The sequence below is a fragment of the Lygodium microphyllum genome, chromosome 16 (assembly GCF_053477565.2).
Source record: "Lygodium microphyllum isolate KBCC chromosome 16, Lygodium_microphyllum_v1.1.10, whole genome shotgun sequence".
NCBI lineage: Eukaryota > Viridiplantae > Streptophyta > Polypodiopsida > Schizaeales > Lygodiaceae > Lygodium > Lygodium microphyllum.
Genome location: NC_141150.1, coordinates 73,641,628 through 73,663,307, shown reverse-complemented (window position 1 = coordinate 73,663,307; position 21,680 = coordinate 73,641,628). Strand labels below are relative to the sequence as shown.

At 39.8% G+C, this 21,680-nt stretch overlaps 1 protein-coding gene across 1 annotated transcript; it reads right to left on the bottom strand.

Moving 5' to 3' along the window:
* Positions 1-275: 275 nt before the first annotated feature.
* LOC148022982 (uncharacterized) lies at positions 276-1,187 on the bottom strand. Its single transcript, XM_087695291.1, has 2 exons — positions 943-1,187; positions 276-855 (listed from the first exon to the last, which is right to left on the bottom strand). The coding sequence occupies exons 1-2, from the start codon at positions 1,185-1,187 to the stop codon at positions 276-278; spliced, it is 825 nt and encodes a 274-aa protein (XP_087551417.1).
* Positions 1,188-21,680: the final 20,493 nt, after the last annotated feature.

Genomic DNA, 21,680 nt, shown 5'->3' with positions numbered 1-21,680 from the left:
TTCCTCGTGGTGTAACTTGATTGTTGTAATTCCATAACTGGGTTTGCTTATAACCATCTCTACATTCATTCATGATCGATACAATAAACGCTTAAGGTAATGAACAATGATACTAGCAATCACGTATGATCAACAAACATTTAATCAATTCAACATGTACAAATACCATTTTTCAACTCATCAAGGCACAATGAAGTGACAAAGACTAAGTCTGGGAAACACAAACAAGTTGCACAACAGATGTGCTTAATTCCACCCTAAGGTGTGTCCTCTATCTACTCGCGTTGATCACTTGATGTGGATGGATGACGAGGAGCTAGGAGTTCTGCCATCCTAAGCTGCATCTCCAACCTTTTCTCCTCCAATTCAATGCGTCGAAACTCAGCTCGCTCGAAAGCTAATGCAAAAGCACTAACAGAACGCTCCATGGACATTCCCAAACCGTCCAATGCTAATGCCGTCTTCCGCTTCTTTGTCTTCTGGCCCCTTACCGTGTGTGTGATAGCTGGGCCCGGAATTGGCTCATTGTTGTTGTTGTCTGCCATTGGTGTGTCTTGGTCCTCATCAGCACCCTCAACTAGAGGGGGAGGCACAATACCATCTTCATCTCCTTGTGCATTTTCCTCATCCACAAGAGAAACCACTTCGGGAGGGATGTAGTCTTGGCCCGAGAAGCCATCATTCAAACCTCTCACCTTTGACGTGCCTCCAATAAGTTCTTCCATCCTATTGAAGAACTCCCACCTAGAGGGCTCCGGTCCTGACTGCGCCTCTTTTTGCTTTTCTTTCATAAATGTTTTCTTTAGGTTTTCCCACTTGTATTTGCATTGACTATCTGAGAAGTCTGTGTCGCACCTGCCATGCGAACATCACACATACTTTAGTGGGGTTCATTATGATGAAAGAAAAACAACAAAAGAAGAAGAAGATACTGAGATGCACCTAGAATTGAGGTATCGTGCAAGGTCTACCCAATGTTTAGCCTTGAAGTTACCCCTGTTAAGGGAAATCCACTTGTCCTCATACAGATCAAATAGCACCTTGACAAGGGCTGGTGTCCAAATTTCTGTGCTTTTTCTCCTTCGAGTTGAAGCTGCCTCAGATGTTGCCACTTGGACTGCATCGGTTGTTATGGGAGCGGGAGGGGTCACTTCTAGAGCCCTAGCAGTGGGAGCTTGTGACACCATGGGTTGCATGGGGCTTGATGGTAAGGGTGAGAGTGCTCTTTGGGCAATGGAGGGGCTTGCACCACCCATGGGATGCACCAAAGAAGGGGAAGAAGGAGGTTGCTCTAATAGTGCCTCATGCATCAAGGTTTGGAAGGTTGAGCCAAATGGCAACACTTTGCTAGAGGATGCCTGGGTGCTCTCCACAATATCATTGCCAACGCACAAGCTAGACAATTGGGTCCCATTGCATGTCGTACCATTTGACATGCTTGCAGTAGGGAGAGGCCTAGATGTCATAGGAAGTGGGGGGTGAAACGGAGCAAAGGCACGGGGACGAAAGAAAAGGTTTTGTCCTTCCATTTTCGAGCAATCCTATAAGTACTTATGATTTTGTTAATTGGTGCAAAAATATATAAATACTTGATGTGTTTTCCAAGAAAATATAATTCAAGTACCTATATATTAGTTAAACCTTTATCATTAGTTAAAATCTCTCTACCAAAAAGCATCAAGTTTCACATCATACCTAAACCCAAGTTAGTTAAGATTAAAATAAATTACTATATAAAACTCAATCACTATTAATACAATGTTGATGGAACTAGCAAAGACAATGTGATATATCCCCTCCGTTTTAAATTTTCTCATCAAGGATTGAAATGCCTACAACAAACCATTTTTGTTATCATCAAGTAGCAAACCAAAGTAAGGAAAAAGGAGGGGATCTAATTTATATAAATATCACTCATTACCTTCTTATGAGTGATATTGGGTTTTGAGAACAACATTTCAATGTCCATAAATGAAGAAACTTTCACATCAATCAATAATGACATTTCAAAAACTAAACAAAAATCATTAACCAATATCCATCACATAGTAGTTGTTCTTTGCAATTTTCACAAAGGGCACTCCCACATTAAAAAACATCAATAAGAAGTGGATACTCTCAAAAAGTTGGTAAAAATCAGTTATAAAATTAATTGAAAGCTAAATTAAATAATGTTATATCCAGAATCAATTGTCTACCAAGAAGAGCTTATTTGTACACTTGACATCCATATGAATTACCATACTTACATCCTTTATGTTAAAGCCTAGAAACTCAGGGTATAAAATTAATTCAAAACAAAACTGAATCTTCTCTTTTTAATTTTTTGAATCTTTGGGTATATGATTTGCAAGATTTCAAGTAAGTAGCAATCAACTACCTAAATGAAATATCAGTGCTCAAAATTTACGTCAATCAATTGAAGAGCTCTAAAGATGCCATGATGCATGCATATACGTTTCCCAATTATTTTGGCTTTAAGACATCCATTGGGTTTAAGACTACAATTTTCAGAGACAAATCCAATCTGGGCCCAATTTAAACAAGCTTTTCAGAGCCCAAGAAGAGGTTGAACTCAAAAGAACCCAAAAGTCACAAATCCTAAAATTGTAGATAGCTTTGCAAATTGCAACAGCTAGGTAAAGAGACATCATAGATTGTGAGCTATGCTTTCGTCCTCTCTCTTTTGGAGGCAGCAATTTTATTACCACATCAACTCTTCAACAGAAGCCTTAACAGATCTCAAAACCCCATTGTTTGTCATGTCACTACCACGACGCACCATAAGCCTGATCATGATCAGTCTCACTATCCTCCCAATAATAGAGGTGAAAGTTTCCACTTGGAACTTCTACGATTTTAACTCATGCATTTGCAGGCCTACTCTGGTGAATTTTGCTTCTCATTAATGCATAGCTTAATTATGTGAATAATGACTATTATCTCACAAAGAGAGAGAGAGAGAGAGAGAGAGAGAGAGAGAGAGAGAGAGAGAGAGAGAGAGAGAGAGAGAGAGAGAGAGAGAGAGAGAGAGAGAGAGAGAGAGAGAGAGAGAGAGAGAGAGAGAGAGAGAGAGAGAGAGAGAGAGAGAGAGAGAGAGAGAGAGAGAGAGAGAGAGAGAGAGAGAGAGAGAGTATACCTTTTGATCGATGCGATGACATGCACAACAACAAACGCAAGAGTCCTTGATCATGCAAAGTCCTGTACGAGAGGGAGAGACAAAGAGATCGCACCCAAAGATTGGGTGCATGATCATGCACGTCATCTGATAACAATGATCGTGCTTGTTTCTATGAATAATGATTATTATCAGAGAGAGGTTTGAGAGAGGGAGAGAGAGACAGAGAGAGAGAGCATACCTTTTGATTCAAACGATGATGCGCACAGCAAATGCAATATCCTGACGATCGTGCAAAAGCCCTGCACAAGAGCAAGAGACAGAAAAATTGCACCCAACGATTGGGTTCATGTCATGCACGTCATATTAGATTGAGAGAGACAGAGAGGGAGGGAGTTTGTACGTGTTGGTGATGATTGTGGCCAAGCAGGCAAGGGCAATGCTTGTAGACGGTCCGCCTCTTAACATTGAAGGTGGAAGGGAAGCGTGCAGCAGCCTCACTCCTCTCGATGGAGATGAAGCGGCGAAAAGAGGGCAAGCATCATTTGTGAAACTGCTTTTCATAGCGACACATGGGGATTTGACACGTGGCATTTGAGCATGGTGTAACTTCCACTTGCATGGTATAACATGGGCTCTCCCCATGGTAATCGGACCTGGGCATGGTGAACGGAGATGCCAGGAATATCCGAGCCACGTAGGAGATGACATCACCATAGTTGGTCATGACATGCCCACAGTTGGTCATGTGCGTGGCATATCAGTAGCAGCAAGTGATGTGTCAATCTACCATCATCCACACCATCATCACTCTTCACAATGGCTTCCTTTTCATTTGCTCCTTGGCTAGCTGCAAGAGAGTGAGTGCTCTTCTTCATGAGAAGCTGTATACTTTTTCCTAGAGTTTTTGAAAACTTCATCGTGACTTTTTTTTCTTTCTGGATTCCTTCTTAGCCTTCTTTTGTTCTTGATCAATGGGTTCGCATTCTTTTAGCCGCTCTTTCTCTGCTTTACATACATGTATCCTCTTGTGCTCCTATGCCCGAGATGCCGGAATAAAGACGAATTCTTTACTGAATGACTAAAATGTATGCACACAGGGAAAATGGAAGAGACAAGAAGCTCATTATAGTCAGGAAAATGCTACTGCCCAAGCTCACACAAGGAATGAGTTTGAACACCATGTTATAGCTAGGGATCCTATCACTAGTTTCACATGACCAGAATGATCTCCCCCCCCTTTCCCCTTTGATGAGAGATTTGCAAATGCTGCGAATCCTTATGCTATCCTGGATCTGACATAGGAATTCACTTCACACAAGCCTAATGCTGCAACAGTAGCTCCTGTAACACCACATCAGGGAGAGATTCCTAACCAGATTACAAAAGATGATGTGCTTCCATTGCTTCCAATGGAGGAGGACATGGATTTTGGAAAGAAAAATTTCAGGACTCAACACCTGTTGTCCTTGTAAACACACTATCACTGCTTGTATTGAAACTATTGCTTCTCATATAGAGCTTGCAATAGAGCAGATCGAGCATGGCATGTGCTTCATCCACAAATCATGGATCAAAGGATTGTTCTTCAGCCTCCTATAATCTATCGTGTGGATAGTACATTTTGAGATGATCCTACTAGCCATGCTTTTGCATCAAGCTGCTCCAAAATGCTTATGAGCATATTCCTTGTGTCAAGTAGAATGAAGCTTTGAGAAGCATCCAAGTCATTGATGTAAAAGAGAGAAGAAATGTAGAGCAAGCTTGAAGAAGAGAAGAAGGAAGTTTATCTTCAAAATGGAGCTTCAAATAACCAAAAAGTAGCAAGATGTGTCCACCGTATGTAAAAGACTCCACATCATGGTGCTCTACCTCAAGCTTGAGAGGCCAAGATTTACCTTCTTCAATCCTTTGTTGCTGGTGGATGGATTCAATACAGAGAAATAGATTTCTTGACAACATTCCATGAAAGTTTTCAAAGAAAGATTGAAAAGAGGAGAGAAAACCATGTTTCAAAAAGTAGAAAGATTTTTGGTTATCTCCATCTCTTATAGGCTTATGTTTTATCCCCAAACCTTCAAAATGGCTCAAAATTTAATGATGACTGGCCAAATTGGAAAGATCACCATCATTTTCCTCCCAATCTTGGCCAAATTTTTCAAAATAGCAATAATTTACTATAGCAAAGCATGTCCAATCATAGTTATGGAAAATAACTAAACAACGATCAAATTTTAATTGCTACAACTAATCTTCCATGCTTGGAACCAAACAAAAGCTTGAAAATGACATCTTGGTTGGTTCAAAGACATGCTTTTATATCATTGTAATGAAGCTAACCTCTAACCAAAAAACACATCCAACAGTTGTAAGAAATCAAGAAAATAAAATAGCCATAACTAAGTCACATTATGCATATGTGTGATATCTTGACTTTAATTTAAAATCTTTTCAACTTTTTGCAAAATGGACTTCAAGAAATCTAAAATCATTAAATAGAGAAGATCTTGAGCAGAAAGACTCGAGGATCGTAACTTGACATTTTTCGGATTGCCAAGGACTGTAGCCACCCGTCATGGAAGTTACCGCGTGAACGAGAGTTATGAGTCATATTAGTCATTAGTGGTCCAAAAATACTAGATTTTTGGACAAAAATATCCTAAAAAGCTATGAAAACTTTTAGAACAGGGTGTCATTAAAAAAATAATGACTTTTTCAGCCAATTTTGGAGATTTAATGCAAAAAGAAGGATTGGTGAAATCGCAATGTCGTGATCGCAATTTATAGGTAGCAAACAACACTTCAAACAAGGAGAAGAAGAATGAGTGATCTAGAAGAATTCTAACTAGGTGTCTTGGTGATCTAGATGAATTCTATCTAGGTGTCTTGGGATTTACTCCCCCCTTCGGAGCCAACGAAACCATTAGATTTGTGGTCTGAGCATGAGATTGCATCTTGGAAGCTTCAGATTGCTGATTTTGCTAAGATTCCCTCCATAAAGAACTCTTATTCTTAGCCACAACCCTTCTTTTCTAATTTAGCTATAAATAAGAGGCACGGGGAGCCATTGAGAGCAGTCAGAAGAGGGGAGAGGCCTTTCTCAGGAGTATAGAGTAAGAGGGAGTGGAGCAAGAGAAGCCCAAGCATAGAAATTCCTCATAAAAAAGACAAGGTGAATACTTTGCGTGCTCTCGAATTCAATTCCTCCATCCCTTCTATCATATTCTCCCATGTAAAATCAAAACTCTTCTCGATTTTTCGAAATTCTTGGTGATCACTTTCCCCCCCTTGTTAATCAAAACTCCATCAATCTAATTACCCCCAAGCTCCTTTGCCAATTTTCATTTTTGCAATCTCGCAGTTAAAGACCATGGCCCCAAAGAAGAAAGCTACAAAGGTCATGGAGGTAGGAGCTGCCAATAATGATGCAGACACAATTACTACAAATAGAATGGTGAGTACAAGGATTACAAACAAAGCCATGAATATCATTAACCAAGCACCCGCCATGGATCTTCAAGTACTAAAAAAAAAAACAACTAGCAAGCCTTTATCCCATGAATAGGCAACAGAAGCTGCATGTGCAAAAAAAGATTTTATTCGATTCTTGCATATAATTTCTTTGAGGAATTCTTAACCACGAATTCTAAGGGGGTAACTTGGGTATGTACAAGATGAACCTAAGCGAGTATAAGAAAGGTATTGTGTCCCTAAAATATTTAATATTTTTGATTTTTGTGAATCACGAACGCTAATCCTCGGTATATAAGAGACCTTGAGATGCAATTGCCAAATGATACTATTCATAACTAAACTAATCAAGATTTTCTTTTATTGTGGGTAAAGACCCACGAAACTCCAAGGGAGTTATCCTCAAGTATGAAATTCTTGGTTCTACTTATGTTGAATTGTCTCGAAGCTATTTTTGCCACTTATGCTGAATTGTCTCGAAGTTATTTTTGCCACTTATGCTAAATTGTCTCAAAGTTATTTTTGCCACTTATGCTAATTTGCCTCAATGTTATTATTTTTGGAAAGAAAAGATTTGTCTTGGAAATAAACTTGTTTAAAGTTTATGTATAATGCATTCAAAATAAGATATTTGTGATTGTAAGCTAGGTACTTATCTTTTCTAAAATCATCAGGCTAAAAGATGGATGATTGAGTATAGATCATTAGACCAAGGCAATATTCTAGTGAACAGAGAATGTCGCTTGACGGTAGTGTTCTTGATGGCGCTAGATCTCCCCAAGGCTAGTGTGAATAAAACCTACTCCAAGGGGTTTTTATTTTTTTTGTTTCGCATTAGTGAGTTTAGACCAATCATGACGTGAAAGGTCTTGTCGTAGGGAACTATGGTCGGCAGGAGGAGGTGAGGATACCAGGGGGCTTTGGTCATAAACTCCTTAGGCTCTTACGAACTGCCGACTACCCTTTGATTTCTAGACTGTGTCTGGAAGTTCCAATACTAGTTGGGGAAGGGAACTTGGAGAGAATAATATTTTGAATAGAAAACATTGCAAAGAGCATTATTTTTTTGAAAGGAACTATTAAGAAAGAATTACTTTACTCTATTTTTGTATCGTGAATTAAGACCGTGTAACGAATTTGTATTAGGAGATAACTCAAGGAAGCTGATTTTATATGTTGAATCTAAAGTGGTAGGTAATTAAATAACTAAAACTACTCTCTTAAGGGAAGCGGGAGGATGGACCCTCGACGGATTTAGACCTATGGCTGGGTGGTCTCGTAAGCCGAGAGATTTTCTAAGAAGGAATAAAAATCGCACTTGATGGACCATTAGAAACTAGAAAGATTGACTCACATCACTTTAGAATATGCTAATATTAATTTTCCCACTAATAATAGATTTGACAAAAAAGACTCATGTCGATCCTTGTGGGAGTGGGTGGAACTTCCATTGTGGGGTAGACCCAAGCGAGCCTAGTTAGCAAACTTCGAGGGTTTTATCAAAATCCGACTGTCGCTTCCTAGGACATCTCTTGATGGACTACTAAGAATGTACCACCAAGGAAAATCTCAGGCAGCCACATTACAATATGACTCAATGAAGCCATAGCCATGAGATACAAAAGTAAACATGATGGAGTAGTAAGAAACACACCTCTTACAATGGTGAACCATGAAACTTATGGCATGTTATGGTGGGAGGTTTAAGAAGAGCCTCAAGAAGAGTTCTTGAATTGTTAATTGGTAAAAAGATCCACACAATATTACATCTCTACCTTTTATACTTAAGCTCTAGCTCACATGACTTAAGGCTAAGATTAAGGAAAATGCTACTTAACAAGCATTGAGGAGATTATTGTGCTCTTTAGGCCTAATGATGGAAATAAGGGAGCATATTGAGGAGATGATGTCCTATTATACCCAGCTTGAGGATGGTAAGTTTGTGACTGCAACCACATGGTTGGACATTGCACTGCATACAATCTATAATCTATGTAGGCGAGGGTACCCCTTGAGAGATCCTACTAGTACACACATGTATGAATCTCCATTATAAAGAAAATTTATTCCAATTTTCTTCTATCAAGTGCTTATATTCTTTATTTTTCATCATTATTAAGACTCCTCTCTCATAGAAAAAGGTCACCAAGGTGTTCGATTATGCCATCTAGCTTGAGCTTGGACCAAGGTACAAAATCCTAATACTTTACGATGTGAGTTTTGTATAATCTAGCACATACGTAGCAAGCCTTGCTTTTTATGCTTGCAACATTGAGTGCCCACACTATAGTTGGAGATTGATAACACTTCCTCCCCACACAAGACTATCCATCCACATCCATGGTAGCACCATACCTCTAGTTTTGCCTCTTGAGTGCAGTCAAAGAATCCCCCTACTCTGTAGGTCTAATATTTTGTTTTAGGTTATAAATAAAAGATGCGTGGTATGTTTTATTCTCTATTTTAATTACCCATCTCTATAATACTTTAAAGTTACTATACATACATAAGCATGCAAGGGGTGACATGCAACATTGATGGAGATGGGCACATAGTCTCTCTTTAAGGTGGCATAGTCTTTCATTGATGCATATAAAACGTGAATATTTATTCTTATGTAGTGTAATGGAAACAATGCACTATAGGTATATACTAAGTCTAGGGTTTGTTCTTTTCATGAAAATATTAGGTCTAAGATAATGTGGCAAAAAAGGTTGACATTGCTTAGCTAGAGTAGTAGCTAGGGACTCATTGGCATCATAAGGTAGTCATAATCAATATTGCAATACTTCTTTGCTATAGATAAAAATATGTATGATAAGTCTCTATTATACAAATTGATTTATATATTTTTAAAATATTAAATAATTACTATTCTTAACCAAATTAATATTGTTATCACATATATACCTTCCACCAATCAATTAGCTTATATCACACACACACACACACATGCACGCACGCACGCACGCACACGCACACGCACGCGCACGCCCATGCCCACGCCCACGCCCACGCCCGCGCACGGGCCCGCGCACGCGCACGCGCACGCGCACGCGCACGCGCACGCGCACACACACACACACACACACACACACACACACACACACACACACACACACACACACACACACACACACACACACACACACACACACACACATCAGCCACCCTAGAGCAAGTATGATATATGCAATAGGTGCTACACCACAAACTTGTTGTGTACCAACAACATTACTCATGTTTTACCTTACGCATTGTTTTTGAAGAAAAAGGAGTAATTCTCAAAGTGTACCTCCTGTGCTTTTGCATTCTCTAGTCTTGTCTCTTGCAATGCAACCACATCCGATTTCCTTTTCCTAAGCAAGGCATGGTAGACTTCCTTTCTCCTGTTTGATCCCAGACCCCTAACATTCTACGAGACTGTTGAGCATTTCAGCATGCATGTTTGCATGTTAATACATGTTCTTAGAAGTCATTCCCCATCTCATCATTCTCATATAGTTCCACATAGATGTTGCAATCACTAGCAGCTAATTGCGGGCCAAATTTTTAAGAGAGATCAAATTTTTTCCTTTACTAGTATCAACCAGAAGATCACGACTCGATGCGCTGGACAACATCTTTGATGGAATGTTCTCCTCATTATCATCCTTCTTGCATGGGGATGCTTGTTTCCTTGGGGAGATCTGTCTATTTTCCATCGATGTTGCTTCCCCAACTCTCCTTGATACTTATTCTTGCCCTTGTCCTATTGTTGGGTCCCTTGGGCCATAGCCTTTTGGGGAAGAGTGGCATGTGGTCCACTATTTGTCAGCTTCTCCAACATCTTGAAGGGGTCATGTTGAAAATTTGACATCAATGAGCACCTCAATGCCATTTAGATGAAAAACCTCAAGCATGTCTGGTTGATGCTTCCTATGATCCCACAACACGTATACTTTTTGAACATAAATTTTCCCAAAGATTTTTCCAGCACCACAATCTCACTATCCATTTAAATAGGGAGCCCCAAGAATGGCACCCAAATCAAGCACTCATATTGTTGGAGAACATCCTCTAGAGAGAAGTGTGCAGACTAGGGGAGAGAGTATACCAAGTCATCCTTGAAGCCCGTTGTCGAGTCGATGATCCAATCCCTTTGAGTTTTAGAGCCAACCACCACCAGAAAGAATCCCTTTCCCACAAATTGGAACTATGACAGTGAGGCTCTCCCCCCAAAGGTGTTCTAGAACCATGGTGCCTCCCTCCCTAAAAAACCCTTGCTCCACCCAACCAAACATCGCTCCACCCACCCCACCTCACCACCCCCCACGACATGGCGCACCCCCCTCAAAAAACCATGCTCCACTCCCCCCCCCCCCCCCCCCCCACAATGACATGGCACACCCCCCCCATGACATGGCACACCCTTGCTCCACCCTGAACCGTGGCACCTCCCTCCCCAAAAAACCCCCGCTCCACCCAACCCCCCCTCAAAAAACCCCGCTCCACCCCCCTCCTCTCAAGAAACCCCACTCCACTCCACCCACCCCGCCCTGCCCCCCATGACATGGCACCCCCCCTTTCAAAAAACCCCGCTCCACCCAACCCTGAACCACTTTGGGAATTCATCCTTGATCGAGGGGCACCCCGAAAAAAACTTGTACATCCCACAATATGCAAATTTAGTGTACCTTTATTTGAGTCTCTTTAGGAAGAAGACCACATGTGTGTGCATTATTTGCTTGACCTTAGTGATGCTGCTTTTCTTCCTTCTTTAAACTTCTTTTGGTCTTCTCATGTAGAATCTTCTTGATATCAAGCTCATCATAGGGGGATGCATAGAGCATTTGCGTAATCGAGCTCCATTGCCTCTGCACATTTTTGCACCTTTGCTCATGCACCTCCATTTGTTATGAGCAAGGACTCCCCATACTCAAGGGGGCGTTTGAGAGCCAAATCCCCTTGCATGCAAGCGAAATCAGTGGCAGCAACCATGTGTCAATTATTTTAATGGTATTTATTAGAGCGTTGTCAGAGGGGTTTTTGTCGAAAGGTCGAATCCACTGGGGATCAGAAGTAGAAGGAAGTAGAGATAGGAGATGGAAGAGAAGATAGAGAATACCCAAGTGGTAAACACGACAAAAACAAATCACAACGAATTGAATTAATATGTATTGAAAGAACCTAGAATCTTTGCACTACTCAGAAGAAATCTCCAGGCATTAGTTCTCCTGGAGCTCCTTCATAGACCAAAAATGTGGATTAAAAAAATTAGCTTCTTCTCTGCTGTCCGGAACCTAAATCTGATGGCTCCATTGCTCCGAAAGGGGGTAAAACCCCAGGACACCTGGTCATGGATCTTCCAGATCACTCCTTCTTCTTTCAGTACAATCTGCAGTTTTTAGCCTGTTTACAGCGATCGTGACACACACGATTTTGTCAATTTGTCTTTTTTATGACAAAACTCCTAATTGTCTGAAAAAGCAACTATCTTTTTGCATGCCATCCTAATTTAGAAGCTTTTTCTAACTTTTTTGGATTTTTATAATAAATAATATAAAAAATAGACTAAAATTATCCAAAAATCTAGTATTTTTGGATAATCCATGCAACTTACACTAGTACTAATGTCTCAAATCACATTGACTCTCTAGATCAATAGAGAAGTCGGATGAATGTGCATTCCATACTTTTTCACACTGTGTCCTCATAACATCACGACATCCACCCCCTCTGAACCTGCACATCCTCCGGTATATGCCAAAATCCTAGTTGTCACTGGATTCTGAGTCCTCCTCATCCTCTGCAACCATATCCTTTACTTCTTCATTTCCATATCTTCCTAGCTAGCCCCTGTATCATGGCCACTATTTTCTTCCAATTCTGGCAACTCATAGGCAGTAGATTCCCGCCTTTTGAATAATTTGATTCTTTTCCCTGCTATCGAAAGTTTTATGGCTGTCCCATCTAGCTCATTTAATGCATAAATAGCATTATCAAACTCCTGTCTTACCACATAGGGTCCAAACCATGTTTTGGAAACTTTACGCATGGCACTATGCTGGTTATCTAAACTGCTATCATAAACCAATACCCAATCCCCATCTTGTATAGTTCTTGGTCTCAATCTATGTCTTTCATCAAACCGTTTCTTGTTCTGTATCCTTGCTGTCCTTAACTTTGTAGTTGCTGCCTCTATGTCTTTTGACTTTCTTTCCAACTGTCTAATGTGTAAGGCCAACAACTCCTCTCGATTCAACTCCTCCTCCAAGAGAAACACACTCCATGTGACTGTCATATCTTCTATCAGCATGATAGGTTTTTGACCATACATCAATTCTGTAGGTATATATCCTGTAACAACACTATGAGTTGTTCTGTCAGCCCACAAAGCATAAGGGAGCAATCGTGGCCACTCTTTTATCTTCTCTCCACATGCTTTTGCCAATGCCTTCACAATAGGTGGATGACCTCTTTCACTTTTGCCATTTCCTTTAGGGTTATAGGCTGAAGTTAAAGCAAGCTTTATCCCCAACTGTGCAAAGAAATCATGAGCTGAAATCATCTGCATCCAACTCATCCCTATATGCTGTAAATTTTCCCACACAGCCATATTGACAAAAGATCTCTTCTAAGAGAAAAGTACATACGGCATTTGTCATCTTAGTACGTAGAGCTCTCCCTTCCACTTGATTAGTCAAGTCTTCACAAGCAAGCACAAGATACCTCATTTGCCAAAGACCTGTAGGCATTGCGACCAAATCCACCACCCACTTAAAATGAAGAGACAATGGATATGTGGGTTGCAATCCATCCCGATGTCTCATAGTTGAATACATTTGACATGTCGTACATGTTTCCACAAAGTGAGCAACATCCTTATACATACCATGCCACCAATATCTTTCTTTGATCTTTGAAAAAGTACCCCAAACACCTCTATGACCAGCCCACAAGCTTTCATGGAATTCTTGCATTACTTTTACTTGTGAAGCTCTGTCACCCAAAACTCGCAATGGCATACCTTGTTTCTTTTTAGCACGTTTCCATAAGTATCCATCTTTTAAAAAAAATCCATAGGCTTTCCTCTTGATCTTCTTAAACTCCTCATTTGACCATTCATCTCTCTTTGTTAATGTACTAAGATATTGACCAATTCTCAGCCACTTTCCTACATATTTGTCTTCCAAAAACACTTCTACACAAGATGCAATACATCTAAAGTGTCTTCTCTTTGTTGTCCAAACTTCTATAAATGCTGTAGCAACACCTTGTATTACTAAATTCACTCTTGCAACATCATTTTCAGCCATAAGAAAGTCATCTTCTTCCTCCTCATCCATCATCCCATCTTCATTCTCATAACGTGCTTGAGATAACATGTCTACCATTGGGTTATCTCTTCCTGCAATATGCTGAAATTCAGGGTTCAAAGATTTAATGTATGCAATCCACCGGAGCATAGCAATGTCCGGGGTAGCACAACTAGTAATCATATCTAATATCGGCAAACAATCAGTCTCAATGACTACCTGAGCACCCATAAAATACTCCTTATCACATTTAAGGGTTGTCACGATTCCCCATAATTCTCTTTTAACCTGTGGATATCTTCTCTATCGTTCAAAGCGAATTGCATATCTTTGTCCTTCCTTATCATCTTGCCCAATTGCCCATCCAATCCCGACTGGGCTTGTATCAACAGTAATAATGATAGACTTTCCATGTGAATAGTCAGCCTTTCTCAACGTAGGAGCAGATTTTAAGAGTTGCTTCAATTTCTTCATTGCTTTCTAATGCTTTCTTTCCCAATGAAAATTTTGACCTTTCCTTAGAAGCTGATAAAGAACATCGGCTACATGTGCAAAGTGCTTCAAACTTCAACAATGGTGTTAAGAAAGGCTTTTCAGCTTAAGGCGTCTGCAACAACGTTGTCCTTCCTTGGACGATATTTGATTTCAAAATCAAACTCTTGCAGTATCTCTATCCATCTTCTTTGCCTCATGTTTAAGTCAACTTGGGTGAAGATCCACTTAAGACTTTTATGATCTATCACTAAAGTGAATTTCCTTCCCAATAGATTACTAGGGCAACCTTCATGTTTCTCTATTGATTTGGAGTACACTAGTATAAGTCAAAGAATACTAGCACAGAATCATCTAGATATGGTTGAAAGATGTCTTGCATTAGAAAGTTGAATGTGGTTGGGGCATTAGTCAATCTGAATGGCATGACCAAAAAGCCATAATAACCATACCTAGTACTAAAGGCAGTCTTTGGGATATCTTGTTCCTTGATTATGATTTGATAGTATCCAAACCTTAGATCAATCTTGGAAAAAACCTTGGCTCCATGTAGGTGATCTAAAATTTCATCTATCTTGGGTATGGGGTACATTTTCTTGACTGTAACCTAGTTTAGTCCGCTGAAGTCAATGTAGAGTCTAAGTGTTCCATGCATCTTTTTCTAGAAGAGGACAGGAACTCCCAAAGGTGAATTGCTTGGGTGGATAAATCCTTGCTCTATCAATTGTCTCAGTGGCTCCTTAAGCTCAATAGCTTCAGGAATAAACATTTTGTATGGTCGTTTTGATACTGGTTTGGCTCCATGAAGAAGCAATTCTATTTCATGATCAACCTCACTATTTGGAGATAGTTGAGTCAATTCTTTTGGAAAGACATCCTCAAAGTCATTGATCTAGGAAGGTAGAGTGCCTTCATTAGTCTTTTCGACCTTATTCAACTGGATCGCATAGATTGGTTCACCTTTTTTCAATCCTTTCCTGAGTCGGCTTGCCTTGGCTAGTTTGGACTCTAGCTCTTCCAGCTTTCCCATATGCCTTTACGGTTTCTCCTTCCAAGTCTTGAAAGATTATTTCCTCTTCAATACATAAAATCTGGGATTTATTCTTCTTGAGCCAACCCATTGCCAAAATGCAATCGTAGCATCCTATTGGTAGGATTTAGATTTCTACTTCACTTGTATGGTTGTCTAACTCAAATTGAAGTTTCCCTAAAGTTTCAATTGAGGCTATTTCATTCCCGCTAGCCAATTCTATTATCATTTTCCTTGTCCCCCTGGATTCTAGATGCAATCTTTTAACTATTTTTGGGTGCAAGAAAGGAATGAGTGCTACCATAATCAATCAAGATTATAAATGGCATACCCTTGCTGTAAGTAGCTAGAGATTGAATTACTCAACATTGGTGGTCTGCTCCTTTCCTTTCCACGACAAGATGAATGGATCCTCTTTTAATTTCTTCACCTAATGTGCATTCCTTAGGCTGCCCAATCATGGTATTTACTCGGGCACTAGCTGCTCTTCTTGTCCACGGCCTGGGTTATTGTTGCCATTCCCTCGGCCTCTTCCACCAACTTGGTTTGCGTTAGGATTTTGAGGACAGTTTGGACAATTTTCCCTTAGGTATCCAGTCCTTCCGCACTGGTAATATCACATGTTGCCTATCCCATCCGGTCCTTGGGTGATTGCATTAGCTCTACCATTCCCTTTGGCATTGGCCAGGTCAACACCACAGTTTGGGTAGCCCCTTCCATAGTTTTTTATTGGGCAGTTTCTTTTGCCGTTTTGAGTAATTTCCTTGGCCATAAGCTTTGCTCACATAAGAGCATCTTCGAGAGTCGTTAATCTCAATGATTCAAGGTGAGTGTCCAAGGGTGGATTTACTCCTTGGTAGAACCTTACAATCTATTAAGATGCTCTCATTGGGGGTGCATATTTTCTCAAACTCACAAACTTAGAATAGTATGCTTCCATAGTTAGGTTTAATTGTCATAAGTTGTAGAATTCATTTATCTTGATTGATTCAAAAGATGGGGAAAGATAACATCCTTTCACAAATTCTTTGATCTTCTCCCAAGTTTGGGAAGCTTCTGTTAACCCTTTATCCCAGCAAATTGTTTCCACCAAAGCTTAGCTTTGCCAATAAGATGAAGATGAGTAGTCATGGACTAATTTGCAGCATTAGTTTCAACAGCTAGGAAATAGTCATCCATAGCCTCAATCCAAGCTTCTGCATCTTACTCCACCTTGGGTCCTTCACCACTAAACCTAGGTGGTGGTGTTTGCTCGAAAGTAAACTTCTTCTCTTGGAGTTCCTTGTATGTTTCATAAATTTGCACTAGTCCGTGATTCTGATTACCACACAAGTTGAATGTTAGATTTGATTTTCCAAGAGTTAAAGTATCTACTTTCTCTTAGTTAACTTTAGAAAATAAGGTAATCTTTATTTATCAAAAGAAGAAATACATTGGAGATCAGTCATGGACTTTGTGTAATGGTACATTTACAAAGTAAGGGGGTTTCTTATTTGTCTCTAAGGCTCTATAAAATGAGGGTAAAGGAGGGCATGTCTCCCATGGACTAATATACGGTCAGGAGGTATAATTTGGATGACTTGTTCATACACCCAACGATGTAGGGTCACTGTCTCCCCATTATTTGTCATAGTATCATTAACCCTCTACCCTTCAAATAAGAAACATCAAACTAGTTTTAGTTCTTCAAGCCACAGAATTCTCTTAAGATCGCTCTTGAGGTTCCCTGTATGATTAGGGTTGATCGTGAAGAAATTGCAAGCTATTCTCCATTGCATTCATTTAAACCAACCCCATTGGATTCGGGTGCAATGAGGGTCTGTCATATTCTCAAGAATTGTCATCATGGATTCTCAAAACTCAATGTTTAAGGATTGGCAAGTAGTATTTTACGTAATCTTGAATACAATAAATCGATTATAAGTCTGTTTGGCATCCTGAAATACCATAATACACTTATTAAAATAAAAAGAGAGATATTTTTATTGTCATAATAATGTACAAGTATTTAGCAATGTATCTCCATAACTTCTTTGTTACAAAACAATAAATCTCAACTCCATCCCCCCTAAAACAATGTTAAACCTGGTAACTAATCCTAGCAATATTGGGAGGGTCACGATTTAATCAGCTCTATCTAGTGTTGGAAAGTTACTGTGCAAAGTTACCCAACTTATTAGGTCCATAGGCCTTTGATCATCAGGATTGAAGCCTCCCACTTTCCTTGATTGGGTTTGCTTTAGTTTTCTAATTAGCAAAGCATACTACCATGTTGTTTGGACATATAAAAAAATAGCTTCCTTTTATTACTCAGTTAAAGTGTCTTCATTAAACTCAATCTTTAGCACATAACAAACAATTCAAAAATCAAATACTTTATTTCATAATAACAAGCAGAACCATCACTTTGCAAAGTGGTACAAAACCGTCTTTCCGCAAAAAGACATTGTCCAACCTAGGATAGGACCTTCCAATCTCATAGGATTGGGCTGTATGTGATTGCACTCTGTTTGTGGTCAATAGGGAATTTACTGGCTCAAAGCCCCTCTAAACTTCCTTGAGCCTTAGGAGCCATTGTCGCTCGGGATTCGCGTGGGGAGGGGGGGTTCATGATTGTCACTTGCCGCAGGGATGCTTTGCGAGATGGAAGCAAAGAATGATGAATTATGCTCAATTGAAGATAAATACATGGAATAGAAGAATCAATACATTAGTGGGCAAGGTATGATAGAAGAAGTCATGTATACGTTCAATCTTCTTTTGTATATGGGAACAAGATACAAAGAAACCATCTTCCAAGGTAAGACAACCTCTCCATGGCATAAGCATTAACATGTAGAAGAAGGTGTGGATAAATAATTTCACAATTGTAAGATGAGATGTGGTGAGTAAGCAAGGGAAATTAGATATTCATCAATTCAATGATTAAGCTTTCTTGATATAATATTTTGGTGGAGCTAAGATTTCGTTGAAGCCTTGGACTTGATGTGACCTTAAGTCATTTTCATGTTCCTTGAAAATAACAATCAATACTTTTTCTAATTGACGACTACTGAAATACTATAATAATCAAGAAAACACTGTTTTCTCCTTTCATGTATCGTCCTCCCCTCAAGTTGGTGACTTCGAAGACTTCTTTTTACAATTATTGCAAGTTATAGCAGAATTCCGGTCTGAAGGAGTGTGCCACTTCTTCATTTTTCTTGTAATTTTCACAGTACCAGTAGGTTCCAGCGAGAGAACCAATCAACAAGATGGCATTGAACCAATTGCTAGAGATCTTCTCATTGATCTTGTGAGGAAGATCCTTCCATAGCCCACTCATAATGTGCACTTGGTTAGGGGAGAGAGTGTAGACCACCTCCTTCATACGCACAAGAACCTTCCCTATCACTCCCAAGATGCCCTGTGCTGCCTCAGATCACCTTGGCCCGAGAGTCGGTTGCTTCCTTCTGTCTCGCGCTGTCTCTTCTGCACTCCATTGCTTTCTCATCGTCTTCTTTAGCTACATTTTCTCGCCCTTCTGAAGAGCTCGCCACTTCGTCAACTTCTTCTTGTCTGTTGCGGCTCCTTCTGTCTGTCTTGTCTACGAGCTTCCTCCTTCATTGTTCGTTGCTGCATCACAGGTCTTTAACTTCGTAGTAGCTCACTAAGCTTCTCTGTGTCATCGTCGTCTTTTGGATATCAGAAGTCATCGTCGGCTTCCTTCACCTTCAGTACTTCCAGTTGTTCTATCCTCCTTCGTTTCGCCACCTTGGTCAGCAAGTCTTGTCTTTATCGTCCTCATCAGCAGGTTTCGGTATTGCTCCTCCTTTCGTTGCGTCTGCAAGCTTCACTTTCCAAAGCTCTTAGTATGCCAAACTCACCTCCTCTGGATTACCTTCATCATTCGTCCCTTCTTCAGTTGCATCATGGCCTCCTTGTCTTCTGCATCTCCTTCCGCTACGGCTTCGTCTGCCACCTCATCCTCCTTATATACTCAATGCCGTAACACATGGCTCCTTTAAGCTTTCAAAAAGCTAAAAGCTTCATATACATCTCTTCTTGAGACGCAAAAAAGACACTGATTACGTCATTATTCTTCCATAATTTTGAGAAGCAACAAATCCACATCCTTAATCTCTTTCGTCAAGTCTTTTATTCCCAAGAGAGAGATGTATATCTTGTAAGAAGCTTCTTTATATTAGCATGCCTTTACATTTGCTGGTCCTTGTGTTAATACTATTTGGTATTTCCCATGACTTCTAGGTACTTGTTTACTTTGACTCCTTCAAGTATTGATCCTTCCTTTAGTTTTGTTGCATCATATCTCTTAGAGAAAAGATACGTGGATGCATAAAGGTAAAGGAACATTGGTCAAAACTAAAGTTTCCTCCTTCTCCTCAAAGAGTGCTAATGTTAGTTTGTAGCATAATTCCACTAATATGAACGGATATCCATGGATTGCTAAATATTGTTCCAATCTTCATACCCAATCACTCACGCTTTAAGGAAATACAAAATTTTTGATTCATGATATGCAAACAATCAAGCGATACTCCACAAAAAAGTTATGAATTCATTAAAGAATTTGTGACTTATAATGACACTGACTTAGGAGTCCAAAATTTTGGCAGAAATTTCCACCCTCAAGTTTGCAGTGGTAGACGTACAGCATCATGACACCGTCCTACATAGTAGGGCACTTATCACTCAGCCCTTTGCCTTCTCAGGTGCTCGAATGATTAAAAACCAAAAAGCATAAGACCCCCACCCCCACAAGTGAGTTTTTCCACACTCCGTAGAGTGTTTAGGGAGCATTGGGTTGGGGATCCCAACGTCTGCAACCACCACAATCCACAACTCATCCGACTGTTACAAGCACGGAATCATAAGAGATATAATTTATCATTCACAAATCCAAAAGCAGACATAACCATAAAACATTTTTAACACACTTGTCAATGTATGCAATGCATAGAATCTATCCCCCTCATCAATTTCCGTGTTCTTTCCTAAAAAGCAATTGATAGTACTAATATGTTTTTGTAAGTTTAAGTACGTTCTAACTAATCGTAATCTATGTAACAAACTTATCCTATGGGCATTTCTAACATTACTAACGTATCCCTCATTTTATTGTAAGATGAAAAAAGTAATATATAAATTAGAAAAATTAAGAAGTTGTAGAGTTAATAGCTTAAAAGTAATCATTTTCTTATGTACGAAACCTGATTATCTCTGTTTTTTCATCCATCGTGATTACAAGTGACTGTAACCTTGGATTATTGTGGAATAACCAGTCCTTCAGGTTGAATGGATTTTGGGGTAACTTCCCCTTGCGCTTCAGCTTCGTGTTGAGTTCCCTCAGTAAGCAGCTACTTCCTCGCATTGGGGAGCTCTCTAAGCATGATCTCCCTCATCATCTCAATGTCTCTTGGGAGCCATAGAAGAAGCTTGATGGATTTGAGTAGTGCTTCTGCATAGGTGTGGAGAGAGAGGCTCGAATGATTGCAACAGTGATTCATCGTGTCAACCGCAGAGAGACTTTTGCATGGTTTGATGTTCTGATGTGATGCTCTATCCCTGTTTATATAGTAATTGAGGGGAAGGGAGAGAGGGGAGTAAAGAGAGAACACATTCTTTTAGCATTTTGATGACATCATTGATGATGTCAGAGAGGGGCTTCATTTTTGGAATGTAGCATGGAGATAAATAATTTACAAATATACGACGAGCACTGTGCATCGCGTTTTGGGGCAGGCATCACTCTAAGGCTTGCGACCAAGGCATAGACATTGGTATCTTGGCCTTGGCATACTTGACAATGGATACAAAGGCTTCGTTGGTGCTATTGATTGCATGTGAGAAGCTCCCACTAGCTTGTAGGAAAAGCTTCTAGGGAGGTTACCCATCTCGGCAGTGTCATCACCCAAGTGCACTAAACTACCAGGTGACTATCCACTAGGCTAGTTCTTTTTATTGTTCTATACTACAAACATAGTTTTAATAAGCTTGTCTTGGGAGGGTTTCCCAAGCCTTTCTTCAATTATCCTCATAGTTAGAGCTAGTTTTAAATATGTGCAATCTTTACCATAAATCAATTTTTGAAATGTATACGTAGATTGTTTATTAAAGTAAACTAAGTAATGGGGACATTATAGTTTTCGCTCCAAATTGATAAGGTGATCTAGTGCTCTCTTAGGAGGTAGTAAAGTAGGTACTTCAAGCAAATCCTTATACGCTCTAGAAGAGCTTGCAAAGCTAGATGGTCTGCTGAATTTTTGGATTG

What these genes read in the sequence shown, in the direction of transcription:
- LOC148022982 (XM_087695291.1), bottom strand. Translation starts at nt 1,187, where the DNA reads ATGGTGTCACAAGCTCCCACTGCTAGGGCTCTAGAAGTGACCCCTCCC. An exon ending in GCACGATACCTCAATTCTAG is followed by an intron (nt 856 to 942) that starts GTGCATCTCAGT and finishes TTCGCATGGCAG; the next exon opens with GTGCGACACAGACTTCTCAG.